Raw genomic sequence first — 22821 nt, 5'->3', positions numbered from 1 at the left:
TGGTTTTAGGGTAGCCACAGCAAACTTCCCTCATCAGGAAAGGACAGAAGAGAGAAGCAAACAACACTCCTGCAGTAAAGGAAACATAAAGCTCTTACAAAAAAGTCAAAAAGAAAACACTAACATTGCAGCACTGCCACAGAGTGCCTGCAGATAAGGAACCCTTCTTAAAAGGAGCTCCACTGTGTTTGCCGTTCTGCCAGAATCTTATCTTCTCCTAATTGACTTCCAGCTGTGCTGAGAGAGAAAAAAAAACACACAAACGCTCCATGGTTTACAATGTTATATTGGCTCATGCCACAGTCCAAGTATTAGTACATAAGTACATAAGTAGTCGCCTCCGCCGGGGCAGACCAGAGGTCCATCCAGCCCAGCGGTCCGCTCACGCGGCGGCCCATCAGGCATATTGCCTGGTCAGCGGTCCCTGACTAATTTTATTGCCTACCTCTACAGTTATCTCTAAACCTTCCACTGCTCTTATCTGTACCCCTCAATCCCTTTGTCTTCCAGGAACCTATCCAGGTCATCCTTGAAACCTTGTACTGTGCTATTTCTTATCACGGCCTCCGGAAGGGTGTTCCATGTGTCCACCACCCTCTGTGTGAAAAAGTACTTCCTTGCGTTTGTTTTAAACCTGTCCCCCTTCAATTTCATCGAGTGACCCCTTGTTCTTGTGGTTTCTTTCAAATTGAAAAATCTGTCTTTGTCAACCTTTTCGATGCCCCTCAGGATCTTGAAGGTCTCTATCATATCTCCTCTGAGTCTCCGCTTTTCCAGGGAGAACAGCCCCAGCTTCTTCAGTCTGTCAGTGTATGTAAGGTTTTCCATACCCTTAATCAGTTTAGTTGCTCTTCTCTGGACTCCCTCAAGCATTGCCATGTCCTTTTTGAGGTACGGTGACCAGTACTGTACACAGTATTCCAGATGCGGGCGCACCATAGCCCGGTACAGTGGCAGGATGACTTCCTTCGTTCTGGTCGAGATACCCTTCTTAATGATACCTAACATTTGGTTTGCTTTCCTCGAGGCTGTGGCGCATTGTGCCGACGCCTTCAATGTCGTGTCTACCATCACTCCCAAGTCTCTTTCCAGATTACTGACCCCTAGCATTGATCCCCCCATTTTGTAAGTGAACATCGGGTTCCTTCTCCCTATATGCATGACCTTGCATTTCCCTACATTGAAGCTCATTTGCCACTTTTTCGCCCATTCTTCCAATGTCGTAAGATCCCTTTGGAGATTCTCGCAGTCAACCGTGGTTTCAACCTTGCTGAATAGTTTGGTGTCATCTGCAAATTTGATGACCTCGCATTTTGTTCCCGCCTCCAGGTCGTCAATGAATATGTTAAACAGGAGCGGTCCCAGCACCGATCCTTGAGGAACCCCGCTCGTGACCCCTTGCCAGTCCGAGTAATGGCCCTTTACACCAACCCTCTGCTTCCTGTCTGCCAGCCAGTTTTTGATCCATCGGTGGACCTCCCCGTGCACCCCATGGTTCCATAGCTTCCTGAGCAACCGCTCATGTGGTACCTTATCGAAGGCTTTCTGGAAGTCTAGGTAAATTATGTCTATGGGTTCTCCTTTGTCCACCTGGTTGTTTACCCCCTCAAAGAAGTACAACAAGTTTGTGAGGCACGACCTACCCTTGCAGAACTCATGCTGGCTCGACCTTAGCTGTCCATTTTTTTCGATATGGTCACAGATGCTGTCCTTAATCAGTGCCTCCATCATCTTTCCCGGGACCGATGTGAGGCTTACCGGCCTATAGTTTCCCGGGTCGCCCCTCGAACCCTTCTTGAAGATGGGCGTGACATTAGCTATTTTCCAGTCCTCCGGGATCTCTCCAGTTTTTAGGGATAGGTTGCATATTTGCTGAAGTGTCTCTGCTATTTCATTCCTTAATTCCTTGAGCACCCTTGGGTGAATGCTATCCGGACCTGGCGACTTGTCACTCTTTAGCTTGTCTATCTGCCTGAGGACATCCTCCTGGCTCACCTCTAATTTGACCAGCTTGTTATCTTGATCTCCATTTTCTATTTCCTCTGGTTCCGGAATGCTGGATGTGTCCTCCCTCGTGAAGACCGACGTAAAGAAGTCATTTAACTTGTCAGCTATTTCTTTTTCCTCCCTCACTACTCCCTTTCTATCCCCATCATCCAAGGGTCCCACTTCCTCCCTCGCTGGTTGCTTCCCCTTTACGTACCTGAAGAATGATTTGAAATTTTTTGCCTCTCCCGCTAGTCTCTCTTCATATTCCCTCTTTGCTCTCCTAACCACTCGGTGGCACTCCTTCTGGCTTTCCTTGTGTTCCTTTTGGTTGGCCTGCGTTTGATCCTGTTTCCATTTTTTGAACGATGCTTTCTTGTTACTGATCGCCTTTTTTACAACTGCCGTTATCCATGCTGGGTTCTTTATTCGATTTTTCTTGCACTCTTTTCTGAACCTGGGGACGTACAGGTTCTGTGCTTCGTGCACCGTACGCTTGAGCAGGGTCCAGGCGCTTTCTACGGACTCTACCTTCCTTGTGCTGCCGTTGAGTTTCTTCCCCACCATTTTCCTCATTGCATCATAATTCCCTTTTCTGAAGTTGAGCGCTGTTGTTGTGGTTCTTTTCACCCTGGATGATCCCAGTTCTAGTCTGCACTGGATCATGCAGTGCTTCAGAGACTAGCTTTGATAAGCTCACATAGGTCAGCATACAAGCAACTTTAGACTCAAAACTATTAAGCAACAAAAATGGCCACACACTTCCCACCTTTGCTCAGTTTGTGTCCATTGCCTCAAAACCCTCGCTAGGCAGGGTAGATACACCAATGCCCATTGGTTCACAGCTTTGTAGTTGTCTCTCAGCTTCAGTCTCCAGCCCCTCTGACATGTCCACCATGTCCCAATCGTGGCTTAATTCTTCAGGCTTTAGTTGAGGAGGAGTGTGCTGCCTCTCGAGCTCACCCTGAAGCCTCCTCAGCTCCTCCCCTTTGTGACTCAGCTGCCCTGCTTTTGCAGTCTTCAACTCGCCCCTCCCTGCTCTGAAGAGGGGGAAGGGAGAAAACTCTTCCTGCAGCTGTATCTGCTTCAGTGACCACTTCCTGTTCTGACCCAGGTCTTCTGGGAGTTGAAGTTTCTTAACTCCCGGATACCTTTGAGCCCTAACTGCAGGCTTTGGAGAGTAGCCTGACACCGGCTGAACTCCCCTTGGAAGTCACTGTCTGGCTCCTCAAGGTTAGTCCCAGGGAAGTCAGCGCTTACATAATCCTCCGGGCCAACCTGGACGGCTCTCCTACATAGGGGTTTACTGATCTTCTTCACTAGCCCTGTGCCAAAGCTAGGAAGAGAGCTAGCTTTGCCACAAGATATATATATATATATATATAAAGGAAGCATAGATAGATCAGAATATACATGACAGATGTGATGTGCTCAGTGCCCTCAAAACCCTGCATATGTCTGAAAAGGGGGATGCAAAGGACTGTCACCTGACCCTATCCTCCACCATATCTTTCTTGCAGGTGTTATGGTGTGTACCGGGACCTCGAGTCCCTGAGGCGCAGGTGGCGCAGGGTCCACCGGGACAATCCAGCCCTTATCCGGTGCACCAGACACCGCCTTAGAGCTGGACGTAAGTGGCAGCCCCCCCCAACACAGTCAGTAGCACAGGTATGGCAGCTGCCATGTAAGACATAATAGAAACCCTGAAACGTGTAGGTGACTATCACATGCTAAAAAGCTATAATGGAGGAACGGGAGGTAATTGTCACATCAATGAATATCTCTGCAGTTGATACTGGCGCTGGTAGCATACTGAGTGCTCATTCTCTCAACCCCTTCTCTGCAATCAACTGCATTGTCAAGGAGGCATACCTGAACAAGGGATATACGCTTCAGAAGCTGCTGGCTACATGTTGGTCTGGAGGTCACCTTCATAGCTCCAGACCAATGTCAGGCCTGCTGTTGTGGAGGAATATATCCCTTGTTCAGTTATGCCTCCTTTACAATGCAGTTCATTGCAGAGCAGGGGTTCAAAGAGACACTATCTGATTCTAAGCATAATGTGTGATTCATAGTTGCACCTGTCACCCTCTATCCTATGTCATATCATGTCTGCTACCTCTCAAAGCTCACCTTCTTGTGAATGTGCTCTTCCTTGGCAGCTGTTCTGGTATGCAACCTATTGCCACCCAAAATGTGGGTGATGAGATACTGGTCAGTCCACTGTGTCAACAAATACATCAAGGCCACTCAGTGTCACCTGTATATGCCGGCCACCTTTTGTTTAGATGTATACCGGTGTAACTGTACACAGAAAGTATTTTACATATGTGTTCACACACTGACCTGTCTCCCACTTAGTCTCACTGGGTTGGGTGGGGGGTTGATAGGTAATTGTGTATGTAGTATGCAACCAATGCACGCTATGGCAACCCTAACCTCATATTCTTAATGCACACAGGTCATGCACAGCATGGTGCTGAGGGCATAGCCCAGGAAGTGGTGCAGGACATGTGCCTACAGGCAGCCAGGGAGGCAGTGGCAGAGGCAGAACAAGAGGTGAAAGGCTACTCTGCCTCCGAGGAAAGTCTGCCACTTGAGGTTGTCGTGGAGGTGTCAGATGTGGAGGATGAGGCCCAGGTGGTAGAGGCGGAGGTGGAAGCACAGGTGGTGGCGGAGGTGGACCAGCAGCATGTGGTCAAAGAGCAGGGAGCATGGGAGGTTCCTGACCTCTAGGAGGACATGCCCCCTCTTTAAGGGGTTGAGGAGGTGGTGATGGAGGCAGCAGCCCCGGCCCCACGCCATGATGTGCAGCCAGCGGCCCCAATAGTTGCCCCCCTCCTGAGGCATATGGAGAGCTGCTGAACATTGTGGGCCAAATGTGCAGTGAACTGCAGGAGGAGAGGCGCAAAACAATGCAGACCCTGCAGGAGATTGTGAGCCTTCTGTGGCAGCTGGTTGGCATATTTCAGGAGCCAGTATAGTGGGTAAAGGGGCTAAACAGAAGGCCAAGCTGCCAATGGGCCATTGAGGCCCCAATCATGTTACCAACAGTGTCCCTGACAGCTCACAAGTAGCTGTCAGAAAGCCAATGACTGAAAGGACATCATACGGCCTCTCCTTCACATATTCAGGAGACTTTACCTACTGTATCTTATTGGGACATACTTGGATGTTAACGTACTTGATTGTACTGGCTGTCATGTACAATGCTGTCACCATATTCTCTGCCAATGATTGCAAGTGCTGAGATGTGATGTACAGATGCAAACTGTACAGTGATGGTTAAGGTGTGCAATAGTTGTACTAAAGCCTGGTGTCATCAAGAAGGCTTCAGGTACATAGGAGGATGGGGAAATACATGGAAGGACAAGAAGCTATATTGCACTGATGGGCTACATATTACTACAGCAGGAAAAAGAAACCTTGCAGAGAAATTTAGACAATATTTTTCTAGGCATTTAAACTAGAAGGTGGGGGTGGTGTATGTACGAAGGACAATTATAGAGACCACCCCCAGCAAAAGAAAAGATGTGATAGTAGTAAAGGCTGCAACATAAGCAATATCAGCAACTCATTTCTTAGTATTGCAACGGAAAGTGAAACGACACAAAAATCCATACGAAAAAGGAGATTATCGCTGAAAAATAGCTGGAAAGCGATGACCACAAATGCTCGCAGTCTAAGCAACAAAGTTCATGATCTGCAAGCCCTGATATTAGAGGCAGATCTAGATATTGTTGCTATCACAGAGACATGGTTCAGTGAATCACATGGATGGGATGCAAACATACTGGGATATAATCTTTTTAGGAAGGACAGAGATGGTCATAAAGGTGGAGGAGTAGCTCTCTATGTAAAGATCAATATCCAAGCGACCGAAATGCAAGGGACCTGGGGAGAGGAAGAAGCGATATGGATTGCTCTGAAAAGAGAAGATGGAACTTCTATCTACGTGGGTGTAGTCTACAGACCTCCGACTCAATCGCAGCAAATTGATAAGGATCTGATTGTGGATATCCAAAAGTTTGGAAGGAAAGAGGAGGTTCTGCTGTTGGGAGATTTCAACCTGCCGGATGCGGACTGGAATGTTCCGTCTGCGGAATCGGAAAGAAGTAGGGAGATTGTGGATGCCTTTCAAGAGGCTCTGCTCAGACAAATGGTGACGGAACCCACAAGGGAAAAAGCGATATTGGATCTGGTCCTCACAAATGGAGAGAGTATCTCTAATGTTCGAGTGGGTGCTCACCTGGGTAGTAGCGATCATCAAACGGTTTGGTTTGATATAACGGCTAAAGTGGAGAGCGGCCGCACGATACTTAAAGTCCTAGATTTCAAACGTACGGACTTTAATGCAATGGGAAAGTACCTGAAGAAAGAGCTGTTAGGATGGGAGGACATAAGAGAAGTGGAAAGACAGTGGTCTAAGCTGAAAGGAGCGTTAAAAATGGCTACGGACCTTTATGTGAAGAAAATCAATAAAAACAAGAGAAAAAGGAAGCCGTTATGGTTCTCCAACCTAGTGGCTGAGAAAATAAAGGCGAAAGAGTTGGCGTTCATGAAATATAAAAAAACCCAAGAAGAGGAGAGCAGAAAGGACTACAGGGTGAAATTGAAAGAAGCCAAGAGAGAAATACGTTTGGCGAAGGCACAGGCGGAAGAACAAATGGCTAAAAATGTAAAAAAGGGAGATAAAAATTTTTTCTGATATATTAGTGAAAGGAGGAAGATAAAAAATGGAATTGCTAGGCTAAAAGATGCTGGGAACAAATATGTGGAGAGTGATGAGGAGAAAGCAAATGTGCTAAACAAATACTTCTGTTCTGTGTTCACAGAAGAAAATCCTGGAGAAGGACCGAGATTGTCCGGCAAAGTTACACAAGAAAATGGAGTAGATTCTGCGCCGTTCACGGAGGAGGGTGTTTATGAGCAACTTGAAAAACTGAAGGTGGACAAAGCGATGGGACCAGAAGGGATCCATCCCAGGATACTAAGGGAACTCAGAGAGGTTCTGGCGAGTCCTATTAAAGACTTGTTCAACAAATCTCTGGAGACGGGAGTGATTCCTGGGGATTAGAGGAGAGCGGATGTGGTCCCTATTCATAAAAGTGGTCACAAGGATGAAGCAGGAAACTACAGGCCGGTGAGCCTCACTTCAGTTGTTGGAAAAATAATGGAAGTGTTGCTGAAAGAAAGGATAGTATATTTTCTTGAATCTAATGGGTTACAGGATCCGAGGCAACATGGCTTTACAAAAGGTAAATCGTGCCAAACGAACCTGATTGAATTTTTTGATTGGGTGACCAGAGAGATGGATCGAGGACATATGCTAGATGTAATTTACTTGGATTTCAGCAAAGCCTTTGATACAGTTCCTCATAGGAGGCTGTTGAACAAACTTGAAGGGCTGAAGTTAGGACCCAAAGTGGTGAACTGGGTCAGAAACTGGCTGTCGGACAGACGCCAGAGGGTGGTGGTTAAAGGAAGTCGCTCGAAGGAAGGAAAAGTGACTAGTGGAGTCCCTCAGGGTTCGGTGCTGGGATCAATCCTGTTCAATATGTATGTAAGTGACATTGCTGAAGGGTTAGAAGGAAAAGTGTGCCTTTTTGCAGATGATACCAAGATTTGTAACAGAGTAGACACCGTAGAGGGAGTGGAAAATATGAAAAAGGATCTGCAAAAGTTAGAGGAATGGTCTAATGCCTGGCAACTAAAATTCAATGCAAAGAAATGCAGAGTAATGCATTTGGGGATTAATAATAGGAAGGAACCGTATATGCTGGGAGGAGAGAAGCTGATATGCACGGACGGGGAGAGGGACCTTGGGGTGATAGTGTCCGAAGATCTAAAGGCGAAAAAACAGTGTGACAAGGCAGTGGCTGCTGCCAGAAGGATTCTGGGCTGTATAAAGAGAGGCGTAGTCAGTAGAAGGAAGAAGGTGTTGATGCCCCTGTACAGGTCATTGGTGAGGCTCCACTTGGAGTATTGTGTTCAGTTTTGGAGACCGTATCTGGCGAAAGACGTAAGAAGACTTGAGGCGGTCCAGAGGAGGGCGACGAAAATGATAGGAGGCTTGCGCCAGAAGACGTATGAGGAGAGACTGGAAGCCCTGAATATGTATACCCTAGAGGAAAGGAGAGACAGGGGAGATATGATTCAGACGTTCAAATACTTAAAGGGTATTAACGTAGAACAAAATCTTTTCCAGAGAAAGGAAAATGGTAAAACCAGAGGACATAATTTGAGGTTGAGGGGTGGTAGATTCAGGGGCAATGTTAGGAAATTCTACTTTACGGAGAGGGTGGTGGATGCCTGGAATGCGCTCCCGAGAGAGGTGGTGGAGAGTAAAACTGTGACTGAGTTCAAAGAAGCGTGGGATGAACACAGAAGATTTAGAATCAGAAAATAATATTAAAGATTGAACTAGGCCAGTTACTGGGCAGACTTGTACGGTCTGTGTCTGTGCATGGCCGTTTGGAGGAGGATGGGCAGGGGAGGGCTTCAATGGCTGGGAGGGTGTAGATGGGCTGGAGTAAGTCTTAACAGAGATTTCGGCAGTTGGAACCCAAGCACAGTACCGGGAAAAGCTTTGGATTCTCGCCCAGATATAGCTAAGAAGAAAAAAAAAAAATTAAATTGAATCAGGTTGGGCAGACTGGATGGACCATTCGGGTCTTTATCTGCCGTCATCTACTATGTTACTATGTTACTATGTTAAAGGTGTGTTCCAATCCCATGACTAGGGTAGGAAGACATGCATATGGTGGGACAGTGTTATACCCAATAAAGGGTACCTTCCCCATATCAGTGGAAAAGAGATATGCAGTGAAATGAAAAGACCCTACCATCAGATGGGATGTGGTGAGAAGGCCATAAAGATTGACACTGCAAAAGTGGGAATGCTAGGCTGCATTTCTGAGGTCACAAATAGCTTCTATAACCTATGGGCCAATGGATGATGATGTAACCAGTCCAGGGGTACAGGGAGCACCATTGAGATTAGAAGCCACAACCTCTGGAGACAGAGGCTGCTGCAGCAGGACAACTGACCCTTACAAATGAAAAGGTATGTGAGGCTCAGAACTGCTCGCTTACTTTGCACAGGTTGCAGCAGTGTTAGGCATGTTGGGGCAATTGGACAGGTGTGTGCCATGTTGTTACCATAAGTACGATATTGTATGTTCTCAAAATGCGTACATATTTGTATGGTGATTGTTCTATGACAGTCATTTGTGACCAGGTGTTCTACCATTCATGTCTACCTCAGCAAAGGTATATGCATTTATATTTGAATCTTGACTACACAAACAGACCAAAATAAACACCAGATATCTACCTCTAAACTGGGTGTCATGTATGATCCCTCGATATCATGTCACTGACCTGTACCTAACAAAAGGGCAGGCAAGCAGCCAACTGAAAGTGGGAACGTGGCCATTTTGTAAGTACGATCTGGATGAGACCAGGACCATGTCACATGCAGGACCTAAGACAGAGGTTGTGTTAGTAACAGTTCAAGAAAAAGGGGAGAGATGTAGACTTGTGAGTTCCATGATTTGCAATGGATGTAACACCTGACTGTCTGAATAGCTCCCCCTCTTTCTAGAGGCCTCTACTAACCCTCGACTGAAGGGACATATTATGATTGAGAACTCATGTATAAGGGAGCTGGTGACTGCTGTGCAATGCTGCCGGTCATTTGCAATCAGTTAGATCCCATAAGAGCTACACATGTGTGAGGTGAGGCACTAGGAAGCAGACCAGTGTCGACTGAGAGGGTATTCCCCCACCTCCCTCCCTCCCAATGACACCAAAAACCTGTAACAGCTGAGCCACCATCAAGGCCACACATACACCTGTGGCCAGGATCAAGGGTGTGTAAGGAACGAATCCCAGGGTAGGGGGAGGAGGGTAAGGTGAAGCAATAATTGGAGGAAGGAGGTGGCTTTGTGGAATAAGGAGCCCCCCCCCCCCCCATGCAGGGGGACAGGGAGAGTGAAGTGGTGTGTTCCAGGAAGCTCACCCAGTCTTTGCCCTTACCCTGTTATGGCCCCTATACAGATTGCTCCCCCCCTGTTCATCTAAATGGTGTTTCAAACAGGCTTTCCAGAGGGTAACCAGCAACGTGAGGCCTAGACATTTCTATAAGCATGTAAAACATCATAGATGAAGCAGGAATACGTGCTTACCTGAATACAGCCACAGGCTTGAAAAGGCAGACCATGTAATGTGTAACATCCAGCAAACGGACGTTCATGCTGATGTAGACGTATCCCGAACCCCTGGATTTAAACGTCCCAATAAATGTGGACTAGACGTCTTTTGGATTTATCCATAATCGATCAGATGGACGTATTACGTAAAGTCGTCTAGCTGACGGCTTGTTGGACATGCTTAATTGCCCATAAATACATCTAACCTCATATTATCAAAAATGTGGGTACTTTGACACCATGGCTCCCAAACCGGTCAAACCTCTGTCCCGAAAGCCTAACTTCTCCCAGGCTGAGACCGAAATACTGTTGCAGGAGATGCACACACACCACTAGCAGCTCTTCTCACCCCAAGGAGAACGACTCAGGGCATACTCATAGAGCAAAGTCTGGACAGCAATAGCTCAGCGCCTGAATGCAGTCCACTGCCATAAGCGAGATGTGGAGGACTGCAAGAAGAAATGGAGAGCTATCAAAAGGGAGGTCTGAGCTAAGGTGGGCAACCTGCCTCCAGATGCTGACATGGCAGACCTCAGCCCCATGGAGCAGCTGGTGCTCACCTTTGTGTCAGCAACCTCCACCTATGGTGTGGGCACACAGGACACATCAGCTGCCGCACCTTCACAGCCTTCTGGTATGTACTTGTCTTAATCCCCAGTCTCACAGCTTTGTCCCATATTCTGAGAGCCCTCTCTTTCATCCTCCTTCTTCTACTCCTCTAATGGGGCAGTGAGTACACCTGCTCTTCAAACCTTTCCATAACACCTGTTTGGTACTGCTCCGTATGCTGATGGCAGAGCATGGAATTAGATTCCTACACCCTTATACTGACAATTTGGAACATTTACTATGATCAGCAGTTGTGCTCACGTAAGGTGTCTTCACATACACTGCTTTCATCCCCTTCATAATGTCACCAACACACCGCCCTATGGTAGCCCTACGGTCGCGTCGGGGGGGGGTGCCGGATCGCGGGGGGAGGGTGCTGGATTGCGGGGGGAGGGTGCCGGATTGCAGGGGGGGCGCTCGTAAATCGAGCCATGCTCGATTTCCGAGGCACCGATTTTGCAAATGTTTTTCTCATCTTGCAAAACACTCGTAAATCAGTGCACTCATAAACCGAGGTACCACTGTATTAAATATTGAACTAAGGCTAGTACTGGGCAGACTTGCTTGGTCTGTGTCTGTATATGGCCGTTTGGTGGAGGATGGGCTGGGAAGGGCTTCGATGGCTGGGAGGGTGTAGATGGGCTGGAGTAAGTCTTAACAGAGATTTCGGCAGTTGGAACCCAAGCACAGCACTGGGTAAAGCTTTGGATTCTTGCCCAGAAATAGCTAACAAGAAAAAAATTAAAAAAAATTTTAATTGAATCAGGTTGGGCAGACTGGATGGACCATTCGGGTCTTTATCTGCCGTCATCTACTATGTTACTATGTAATCACACACCTTTGGGATGCATGTTACCTGTGGTATGCTGTGACATCCATATGTGCTTTTCCCCTATGTAGATGCCAGCTCTGACGAGGATGAGGCCGGATGCAGTGGCATCGACACACTGACTGTGCAGGGACAGCAGGATGAGGCAGCTGCAACACTCAGCCAGCAGGAGCCTGACGAGTCCCAGGACACCCAACCACAGGAGCCTGCCAATGGGGATGAGGACATGCCAATTCTCCCACTGCCTGAGCAGTTTGCCAATGTGGCTGCGGATACTGAGGAGGGCAGTGAGGGAGCACAGCCTGGCTGCTGGAGGGCACCCAGTCGCCAGCGTCGGTACCTACTGAGGATGGCCCAGAAGCTACTGGGGCACAATCTGACCCTGGAGGGATATCGGTAGCAGAAGCTCCAGCTGCTGAGAGAGGGTGTGGAGGCAAGACAGCAGTCAATGGAGGTAAAACAGCAATCACTGGAGGCCCAACGGGAGACGAATGAACTGCTGAGGCAGCTTTTGCATGCCAATACTGCCACGTTGCAAAACTGGAAGGCCTCCAGAGTAGAGAGCTGCACGGGAACGGGGACAACGGGAATCCCCCGGGACCCGCGGGGATCCCGCGGGTTCCCCCTTCAGGTCACGGGGATCCCATATGGATGCCCCTAGGGTCGCGGAGATCCCGTGGGGATGCCCCCTAGGGTCGCGGGGATCCCATGGGGATGCCCCTCGTGCTCTCGGGGATCCCGCGGGGTTCAATGCCTTTCTTACCTGCCCTGCTGCAAGGCATCGTCTTCCATTTCCTGCCTGCCCTGCTGCAGCACACATAGCCAATCGGAAGTCTTCCCTGATGTCAGTGCTGACGTCGGAGGGAGGGCTTAAGCCCTGTGTGCGGCAGGGCAGGTAGGGAAAAGGCAGTGGCGTACCAAAGGGGGGGCGGTCCATCCCGGATGCAGCCATGGAGGGTGGAGTGTGTGCATAGCCGGTCAGGTCTGATGCAATGCGCACACCGGTCCTGCTGCTGAAGAAAACTGAAATGCCGCCGAGCGAGGGAGAAAATGATGATGCAATGCACCCACCGCCAGCAGCTGGAGCTGAAGGAGAATTTGACACTGCCCTAAAGCGCCAACATTAAAAAAAAAATGATTGGGGGTGCGAAACACAATACAAATGGAGCTAGTTTGATATTGGGGGTGTTCAGCGCCTTTGGTACCTAAGCTGGCTCCCACCCAGTGCCCTAAACCTTGCACAGCTCACGCGTAGTCCACTCACCCGCAGTCGCTGCCGATAAAAGCCAAGGCCGGGCCACTCTTGGTTTAATTCCCCCTACCGCCTCAGCACCTACAGTAAACTGTCAACAGCGCTAAAGTCCCGGTTGAAGTATGGGATGCCCCCGGCCGATTCCTTGGCAGTATATCACTGGGATTCTCTGTGCTCAGCAGCGCCCCCTCCACCAACGCCGGTGAAAGCCCCTGGAGATGGACTGGGCGGGAAAGCGATAGCGAGTTGCTGTACGCGATCGTGTCCCTTTCTAAACAAATTTATCCCTCATCTCAATCTCTTATTTAAAATTTTCTTCACAATTTTCCAGCAAATTGGAGGGGAGGGAAGGGCAAGATAAAGGTTTTCAGAATAAAACTGTGAAGTTACACAAACATCAAGCTTATGTGATTTGGTTGGAGAACATTTCCAGAGGCACACTGCTCCCCCATCTCCCACATTCAAATTCATAACTGTATGCTTATATTTTTTTCAGTGTGGGGAGGTGGGATCTTCTACATATAGCTGCAAAAACCCTGAGTCAACACTGCTTTATTATAAGAAAAAAATGGAGTTCGTAAAACCAAAAATACTTAGGCCAATTATGCTGTTCCAAAGAGAAAGTGCATTCTTAGAATAGATTGCGCTTCCCCCGACCGACCGGCAACAGGCCCGACCGACAAACCTCCCTTCCCTGTAGCCATGAATCTAAATTACCTTCTTACAGCAGCTTCAATACTCCAGCTGCTGTAAAAAGGTAATTTAGATTCGCAGCTACAGGGCAGGGAGGTTTGTCCGACCGGGCCTGTTCTGTTGTCGGTCGGATGGGGAAGCACCACAAAGGTAAGGGGCAGGGAGGGAGAAAGGGAGGAAAGGTGGAGTGGAGAAGAAAAGACACTTAAGGGAAATGGGTAAAACTGAGGGGGGAGAAGGACGCTGAAAGCACTGGGGAAGACAAAAGGGTGGAGAATGATGCTGAAAGGACATGGGGAAGACGGGAGGGTTGGGGAGGAGGACGCTGAAAGCACATGGGGAAGTCAGAGGGGGGAGGAGGACGCTGAAAGGACATGGGGAAGACAAAGGACATGGGAAGATGGGGGAGAAGGACGCTGAAAGGACATGGGGAAGACAGAGGGGGAGAAGGACGCTGAAAGGACATGGGGAAGACAGAGGGGGGGAGAAGGATGCTGACAGGACATGGGGAAGATGGGGGGAGAAGGATGCTGAAAGGAAATGGGGAAGAGAGAATGGGGAGAAGACACTGGCAGGGAAGAAGACAGAGATGCCAGATTATGGGGGGAGCGGAGGAAAGAAGATGGGTGCCAGACCAATTTGTAAGGGGGGAGAAAGGGAGAGGCACAGTAACAGAGCAAATGGAAGACGCAGAGAGAAGAGAGACAGTGGATGGAAGGAATTGAATGAGAACATGAGGAAAGCAGAAACCAGGCAACAAAGGTAGGAAAAAAATTCTTTTTTTTTTTTTTTGCTTCAGGATAAAGTAGTATATTAGTTGTGTTGATAAAAATTTATAAACATTAGAGGCTCTGGTAGAAACCCGTTTACAAAGTATGTATTCTTCCCAATTAATATTTCCAAATTAATAGTCTTTTTGCTTATTTTTAAATGGGTTTCTACCAGAGCCTTTAATTCAGTAGCATAATTAACTGAAATAACTATTTCTGAAGTTTATAGGGACGGGCGGGGATGTAGGGGATTCCTCGCGGGGACGGGCAGGGATGGAGGGGATTCCTCGCGGGGACGGGTGGGATGGAGGGATTCCTTGTGGGGAAGGGTGGGACTTTGGCGGGGACGGGTGGGATTTCTGTCCCTGCGCAAATCTCTACTCCAAAGTGAGCTGAGAGCTACAAACCGTACTCCCTCCACAATAGCTTAGACGTTCAGAAAGCAGGTCTAAGTCGAAACGCTACTTTGAACGCACAGAGCAAACTGATTGAGCTTTGATTATCGTATTTGTATGTTTGGGGCCTAACCCCGCCCTCAGAACGCCCCCATGTTGTACGTCCTAGGTTAGACGTTTTGCGGCGTAGGATGTGCAGCTGGCCGACTTTTGATTATAGTTGCTTGGATGTTTTGCCAGGTAAAACGTCCAAACTCTGACTTAGGTGGTTTTTTAGACGTTTTTGTGTTTTGATTATGAACCCCATAGTGGCCAAGGAGACAAACAGCAAAAAAAAAAAAAGAAAGACAGCGTCCAAGTAGAGAGAGATAGAAAGAAAGAAAGACAGACAGACACATCTATTCTAGCACCTGTTAATGTAACTGGCTTAAATACTAGTTATTATATAACTTAATTAGTCTATATAAATTTATCTCCTTGAAAGATCTTTGGCTTTTGTGGTATTTTTACAAGTACCTTCCTTAGCATGAAATATGCTGTTATACATGACAATAATTTAAAAATAAATAAAAGAAGCATTCCATTTCAGAAACAACTGTCCACTATTAAATCAAGTTACATAACATGTTTTTTTTAATCCTCAGATACCTCCCCAGTTCAGATGCAGTCCAAGTTGCCATCCTGGTTACAGGAAATTAACCAAGGAAGGAAAACCCATCTGCTGCTATGATTGTATTCCGTGTTCAGAGGGAGAGATCTCCAACCAAACTGGTGAATGATATCATGGGTCACATTGGATACTAATAAATATAGGTTATCTATTATGGTCCCTGTAATTGAAACTAGGGAGGGATGTAGGTCTCCAAAAAGTGTAATTGATTGCTCCACTGGCTGGGTGGGACTTTGTTCTTTACAGAAAGGAAAAATAGTTAGGATTCCTATCTTCCCATCAGCTGGCCAACCAGTAATGGTAATAACTCAGGAACTGCCCTTTGCCTCCTATTCCATGACTCTAGCTTCCTCAGGAGTCTTCCATGAGGTGCATTGTCAAATGCCTTTTGAAAATCCAAACACACAGAATTGACCGTTTCACCTCTATCCACATGTTTATTCACCACTTTGAAGAAATATAGTAGATTTATGAGGCAAGATTTCATTTGCCTAAATCAATGTTGGCTTTGTCTCATTAATCCTACTTATTTATATGCTCTTTACCATTTTGCCCAGTGCTAATGTGTTCTCCGATCTATAATTTCCTAGATATCCTCTGAAACCTTTTAAAACATGGTGTTGTATTGGCCACTCTCCAAAGATCAGGTACCATGCTGGATTTTAAAGATAATAACAGGAAAAAGCTGAGACATTTCAACACATGATACAATTTCAAAACACACAAACTACATACATCAATCTAGTATTACATAATAAAAGATTACAAAAGATTAAAACGCATTAAAAAGAATAAGAACCAAAACACCTCATTATAATATCAAAACCAGCATTCTTGTTTGTCAAATAAATGGGGTTTTTAATGTTTTCCTAAAGGTAAGGTAAGGTAAGAGTAGGATTGAATAATCATCGGACTTAACCAGGAGTTCATCTTCCCTGCCTGGTACGCCAAAGTCCTGTCCAAAAAAGTCTTATAACGACAGGCCTTTGGGGTAGGGAAGATAAACACCCGAATTTCTAGTACCTTTTGTTAAATAAGAGAATTTCAAATAGGAAGTCAGATATGAGGGCAATAATCTGAAAAGCACCTTATAACAGAAGCACCCAAACTTGTAAAACACTCTGGCCCCAAAAGGCAGCCAATGCAGTTTGGTATAAAAAGGACTAATATGGTCGTATTTTTTAAGATCAAAAATCATGCGAACTGCAGCATTCTGTACCAGACGAAGTCTTAATAAAATTTTTCAGGGTAACTCCCAAGTAAACTATATTGCAATAGTCCAAGATAAATCACTAATTACTAACAATAGCTCTGTTAAGTTCATTTTTTAATTCTGTTAGTACTTTGTGATGCATACCATCTCTTCTAGTTGTGTTGTTAATCTTTAATTTGTCAAGTTGCCTCATAACATCACTAAGAACATCCACAACCACCTGAGGAGATTCTAGACTTCCATATCACTCACCAGCCCAAACTTCACATCAGCCTAATAAGGTTTGGGGCATTTGTTCATCTTAATATCTTTGAGCAATAACTCACTGATGAAGGGCCAGAGACTCTAGCCCCAAATCATACCACCAGTACGTATTGTGAGTATCCCTCATGCATTGCCAGTAGAGAAATAATGATCCCCAAATGCTTATGTTGCTTTATCAGCATGGATTGAAAATGGGGACTCTGATCCATAGCTGTAAACTTTTAAACCTTTCTCTAGGGGACAAGTTATCAAATAAGGTTGTATCATCCCTATTTTGCAAATTGTAGTAACATGAAACTACAGCTATGGATCAGAGCCACTATTTTCAATTCAAGGTTGAAAAGTGACAAAAATGTCTGAGGATTGCTCATGTCCTCTGTCTAACCCCCAAAGACACCACCATTCAATGCTGGAGGATCAGTAAGGGTGAGAGAAGGGTTAGGTCTTCACCAGTGGAATGGGAGGGGATCAGGATTCAGATTAGAGGAATGGTTGCATTAGTGTGCAAAGGTCTGTGGGTAGCATGAGTTCATATACTACCTGCTCTTATATGCAGCCATGTTATTTGTAGCCATTAGAGTTAAAGTACCAGGTGCTAACTCAATGTGCAGATCAAAGTCCTTCATTCTCCATGAAGTTAGTATCTTTGCTGAATGGTGAAGGTTATAGGGCTCATGCTACTTAAGTTCACTTTAGTAAACTGTGAGATAATGAGATGCTAATCTTTCTCAGATATGGACACCTGTACAACATGCCCAGATGATCAACGATCCAATCAGATAAGAGATGCCTGCATTCCAAAAGTTATAACTTTCCTTTCTTTTGAAGAGCCTCTAGGGATTGTTTTAACTTCTATCAGCATGTTCTTCTTTCTGGTAACTGCTGTCATCTTGGGAATCTTTATTCATTACCGAGACACTCCCATAGTGAGAGCCAACAACCGGCACCTCAGCTATATTATCCTCATCTCCCTCATGTTCTGCTTCTTCTGCCCCTTGATTTTCATTGGTCGTCCACATGAAGTGAACTGCATTCTCAGACAGACTACCTTTGGGATTGTTTTCTCCATCGCTCTCTCCTCTATACTGGCAAAAACCATCACTGTGGTCACAGCCTTCCAAGCTACTAAACCAGGAAGCAAGCTTCATAAATGGATTGGTTCTAGGGTCTCTAACTCTATCATCCTTTCCTGTTCACTTATTCAAACAGTTTTGTGTCTTGCCTGGTTGTTCACTGCTCCCCCATTCCCATATCTCAATATGAGATCAGAAATTGGAACAATACTAATTGAATGTAAGGAAGGGTCAGTAATTGCATTTTACTGTGTTCTGGGCTACCTGGGATTTCTGGCTGGTATCAGCTTTATCATAGCTTTCCTAGCAAGAAATTTACCTGACAGTTTCAATGAGGCCAAGTACATCACCTTCAGCATGCTAATCTTCTGCAATGTCTGGATCTCCTTTATTCCAACATACTTGAGTTCCAAGGGCAAGTACATGGTGGCAGTGGAGATATTTGCTATATTGGCCTCCAGTGCTGGACTGTTGGGTTGTATCTTTTCCCCTAAATGTTACATTATTCTGTTGAGGCCTGAAAGAAACAACAAGAAGGACCTAAGAAAAATGTAGGGGCCCTTTTATAAAACTGCATTAATGCTATTACACACTAAATATGGGGAAAAGGATTGATCAGAAAGTGCATTAAAGCTTTTTGCAGTAATTTTTCTGTCAGCATGGACTATTCAAAGTTAGTGGGTCATAGGAAGGGAATTGGCATTCCAGTGTTGTCCTACTTGCACATTACGATAATCGAATACAAACTGGATAATATGGACTTTAAAAAGTAGTTAGTACTTCCTAAGCAGGAGGTGTTATCACAACATCATTATAAAAACTCATTCATAGCAGCTCATATATAATGTTGGATTGGATTGTAACTATTGTAACACCATTACTGAACTCTCAAATTGTATCAAGCTTATAGAAGCTCATAAATTCTTCCTCATGTATAGTAACACCACTACTGAAGCTTATGTATCATAACACCATCATAGAGGCTCATGTAAACCACACAGTCATTGGTAGCAGTATAGAATCTCTCAATAAAGAATTTACCACTACCTTTTGTCTTCTTCCACTTAGCCAGTTTTTAATCCAGTTTATCATTTTAGGGTCCATACCACATGCATTCAGTTTATTAATCACCTATGTGGCACCATGTCAAAAGCTTTGCTAAAGTCCATGTATACTACAACTAGCACCCCTTCCATATCCAAATGTTTGGTCACTCAGTCAAAGAAATCAATCAGATTCATCTGACAAGATCTGCCTCTTGTAAAACCATGCTGCCTCAGGTCCTGCAGTCCAGTCAATTCTAGAACTCTCTCTGTCATCTACTTAAGAAATATTTCCATTCATTTACTCACTGAGGTCAGACTAACTGTACTTTAATTCCCAACCTCCTCCTTACTTCCACTTTTATACAGAGGGGCCACATTCACCCTTCTCCAGTTCTCAAGGACCACTCCAGACTTGGAAGCATTGAATGAGATTAGACAATTGAACCACCAGAACCTCTCTGAGTTCCTTGAGTACCACTGGAAGTATCCCATCAGGCCCTATTGCTTTGTCTATTTTATTTTTTAATTTAGCTAGCTCCTCACAAACACAATCTTCTGAGAATCTTTTCAGGTCTACTATACATCAATTCCCATTTGCTTTTGTTTTCTGAAGTCCTACCCGCAGCCTTTCATCTATTAACACAGAACTGAAATAATTGTTAAGCAATTCAGCCTTATTCTTTTTCAGCATATTTGTCCCCTTCACCCTTCAATCTTCAATCTCACTAAGCCATTTTGATTCTTCTTCATTTCATTTATATATCTAAAAAGGCATTGTTCTCCAATCTATAATAATAAAATGCTAGACGTGCATGTGCACTCGCACCGTGTGCTTCCCTGATCCCTGTTCTGTCACGCTTTGGTGGTAGGAGTGTGCATGCGCGCCAGACAAGCATCGGGCTTACCACCATCTCTCTCTCCCACCAGGCTACCAGGCATCTCTAGCTGCGGCGCCCGACCCGGCAATGCCTAGCTGCTGCCGTTGCTGCTTTCTCTCTCTCTTGCAGCAGGCTTGCCGGCTCCGGAACACTTGCAATTAGCTGAAAAGTTCATTTTTAGCTCAAAGCCGCCACGTCAGCTCCTCTCTCGAACCGCACCAGTGCCGAAGAAGACTTCCGACTCAGGCGGGGATCGAGAGAGGAGTCGTGGCGTCAGCTTTGAAATAAAAAATTAACTTTCACAGATAATTGAAAGTGTTCCCGATCCCCTTCTAATAACTCCCCACGCTACAGATCGGGAGGGGTGCAGCTCTCCCCAGAGAAACCAGCAAACACGATATAGCTACAGAGCTGGGGGGAAGCCGCGAGGCTGTGGCGGCCTTCCTCACCCAGCTCTCATGGTGCGGCTGAGCACTGGCGGCCAGCGATCCACCTCTAATGCTCCCTCTCAGCCACTCCTGCTGCCATATAATACACTGTTCACACATGGAGGCAAGGAGCAGCGACGAGGGGTTTGAATTAAAAAATAAAATTCTAAAAATAACTAAGGGACCCGTTAGCCTTAAAGCCGCTCCCTCTTAATTTAAGGGAAGTCTAAAAAAACCTGTACTGAAGGAGCTTAAACATAAAGCAACCGTAGCATGTATTTTTTAAACACCTCACATCCGGGTAATAGCTGGCGTGTTAGACGGTCGCCATAACAATATTGCATCTGGTTACTAATAGGCGCATTCTAAGTGCGAACTTTCACATCTATTTCATACTTTGTACCATTTATACTCTGCCAATTTACTACAAACAACTTACTCTGTGCAACTTCCGTTACTACAAAAAAAAAGGTAGGTGAGAGACATCTCCACACACTGAAAATACACACACAGAAAGACAAGGGGGCTACAGATACAGATTCAAAGATACAGACACCAAAACAAAGACAGACAGACAATGGACAAGGAAAATTACTTGAGAGACAGACAAACAGGAAAAAAAACACACACAAAAGGACAAGGGGGCTACAGATACAGATTTAAAGAGACAGACACCAAAACAAACACAGATAGAGAGACCAAAAGTAAGAAATACAGACAGCAGCCAAAGAGATAGACAAAAGGTGACAATTAAAAAACCACACAGAAGAACAGGGGTTTAAAGAGACAGATTTAAAGAAAAAAAAAACACACAAAAAAAAACTTTGGACAAGGAGAGAGAGACAAACAGAAAAAAAAGATACACACAGAAGGACAGGGGGCTACAGAGACAGATCCAAACAGACAGACACCAAAACAAAGACAGACAGACAATGGTCAAAGAGACACAGAAAAAAAAAATTACTCCAAACAACTTACTCTGTTAAACTTCTGTTATTACACAAAAAGGTGAGGGATATGACACCTCCATACACACAGTGAGAGAGAGACACACATAAAAAAAAAAACAACAAAAAAAAACACTTAAAGACAAGGAGCAATAGAGAAAGATTGATTGAAAGAAACAAACAAATAAAAAACAGTGGACAAGGAGAGAGAGACACACACAGAAAAAAAACAGACACACATACAGCAGCCAAAGAGACAGACACCAAAACAAAGACAGACAGACAGACAATGCACAAGGAGACACACGAAAAAAAAAAAATACTTGAGAGACAGACAAAGAGGAAAAAAACCACACACACAGAAGGACAAGGGGGCTACAGATAAAGATTCAAAGAGACAGGCACCAAAACAAAGACAAACAGACAGTCAATGGACAAGGAGACACGACACACAGCAAAAAAAAAAAAAATTACTGGAGAGATAGATAAACAGGAAAAAAAAACACACACAGAAGGTCAAAGGAGAGAGAGACACAGAAAAAAAACCAGACACACATATAGCACCCAAAGAGACAAACACCAAAATAAAGACAGACAGAGAGACCAAAAGTAAGAAATACAGACAGCAGACAAAGAGATAGACAGACGGTGACAGTCAAAAAACCACACAGAAGAACAGGGGTCTAAAGAGACAGATTTAGAAGGCGACAATTTCCAGTCACATTAGCCTTTGCCATGACAATCAATAAAGCTTAGGGGCAAACTTTAGAAAAAGTGGGCATTTACTTACAAGAGCCAATATTCAGCCATGGCCATTTATATGTAGTTTTTTATAGAGTTAGAAGTTTTTCAGACATTATGATGACAATTGTAGATGGCCCTAACCAAGGAAAACTATTACCTAACTCAAACTAAACTAAACTAAACTAAACCTTGGGTTTATATACCGCACCATCTCCACGAATGCGGAGCTCGGCACGGTTTACAGGAAGAAAGATGAGAGAGGAACTACAGTGGAGAGATTAAAGAGTTAGGTGTAAAGGGGGAAGGTGAGAGGCCTAAGAGGGGGGAAGTGTTACAGTTTTGAGAATAGCCAGGTTTTTAGGTGTTTGCGGAAGAGTTGGAGGGAGCTTGAGGTTCGGAGAAGGGAGGTGAGGTTATTCCAGATCTCAGTGATTCTAAAGGGGAGGGATGACCCAAGTTTGCCTACATGGGAAATACCTTTTATGGAAGGGAAGGATAGTTTAAAAATTTGGGAGGATCTGGAGGAAGTAGTGGTTGGGGAGTTCCAGGATAGAGGGATAACGGCAGGAAGGATGCCATGTAGGATCTTGTAGGACAGACACGCACATTTGAAGTGGATCCTGGGGATTACTGGGAGCCAATGGAGCTTAGACAGGAGTGGTGAGACGTGATCAAATTTGCTTTTCGCGAAAACAAGCTTAGCTGCGGCGTTCTGAATCCGCTGAAGTCTGTGGAGGCTTTTCTTGGTTAGGCTGAGGTAGATAGAATTGCAATAATCCAATCTGGAGAGGATGATGGATTGTACTAGGAC

General features: G+C 45.4%; 1 protein-coding gene across 1 annotated transcript in view; it reads left to right on the top strand.

The window, feature by feature from the left end:
• LOC117346901 (vomeronasal type-2 receptor 26-like) overlaps positions 1 to 18795 on the top strand; it is a 51058-nt gene extending 32263 nt beyond the window's left edge. The window contains exons 4-5 of the mRNA XM_033917138.1: positions 15392 to 15518; positions 17627 to 18795. Of these exons, the coding sequence (XP_033773029.1) occupies positions 15392 to 15518; positions 17627 to 18522 (1023 nt within the window). The 3' untranslated portion in view covers positions 18523 to 18795. The remainder of the gene's footprint in view (positions 1 to 15391; positions 15519 to 17626) is intronic.
• The last annotated feature ends 4026 nt before the right edge of the window (positions 18796 to 22821 follow it).

This window comes from Geotrypetes seraphini, chromosome 12 (assembly GCF_902459505.1).
Source record: "Geotrypetes seraphini chromosome 12, aGeoSer1.1, whole genome shotgun sequence".
Taxonomy (NCBI): Eukaryota; Metazoa; Chordata; class Amphibia; order Gymnophiona; family Dermophiidae; genus Geotrypetes; species Geotrypetes seraphini.
Note: the sequence above shows the minus strand (reverse complement) of the source record. Positions and strands in the feature narration are given on the sequence as shown.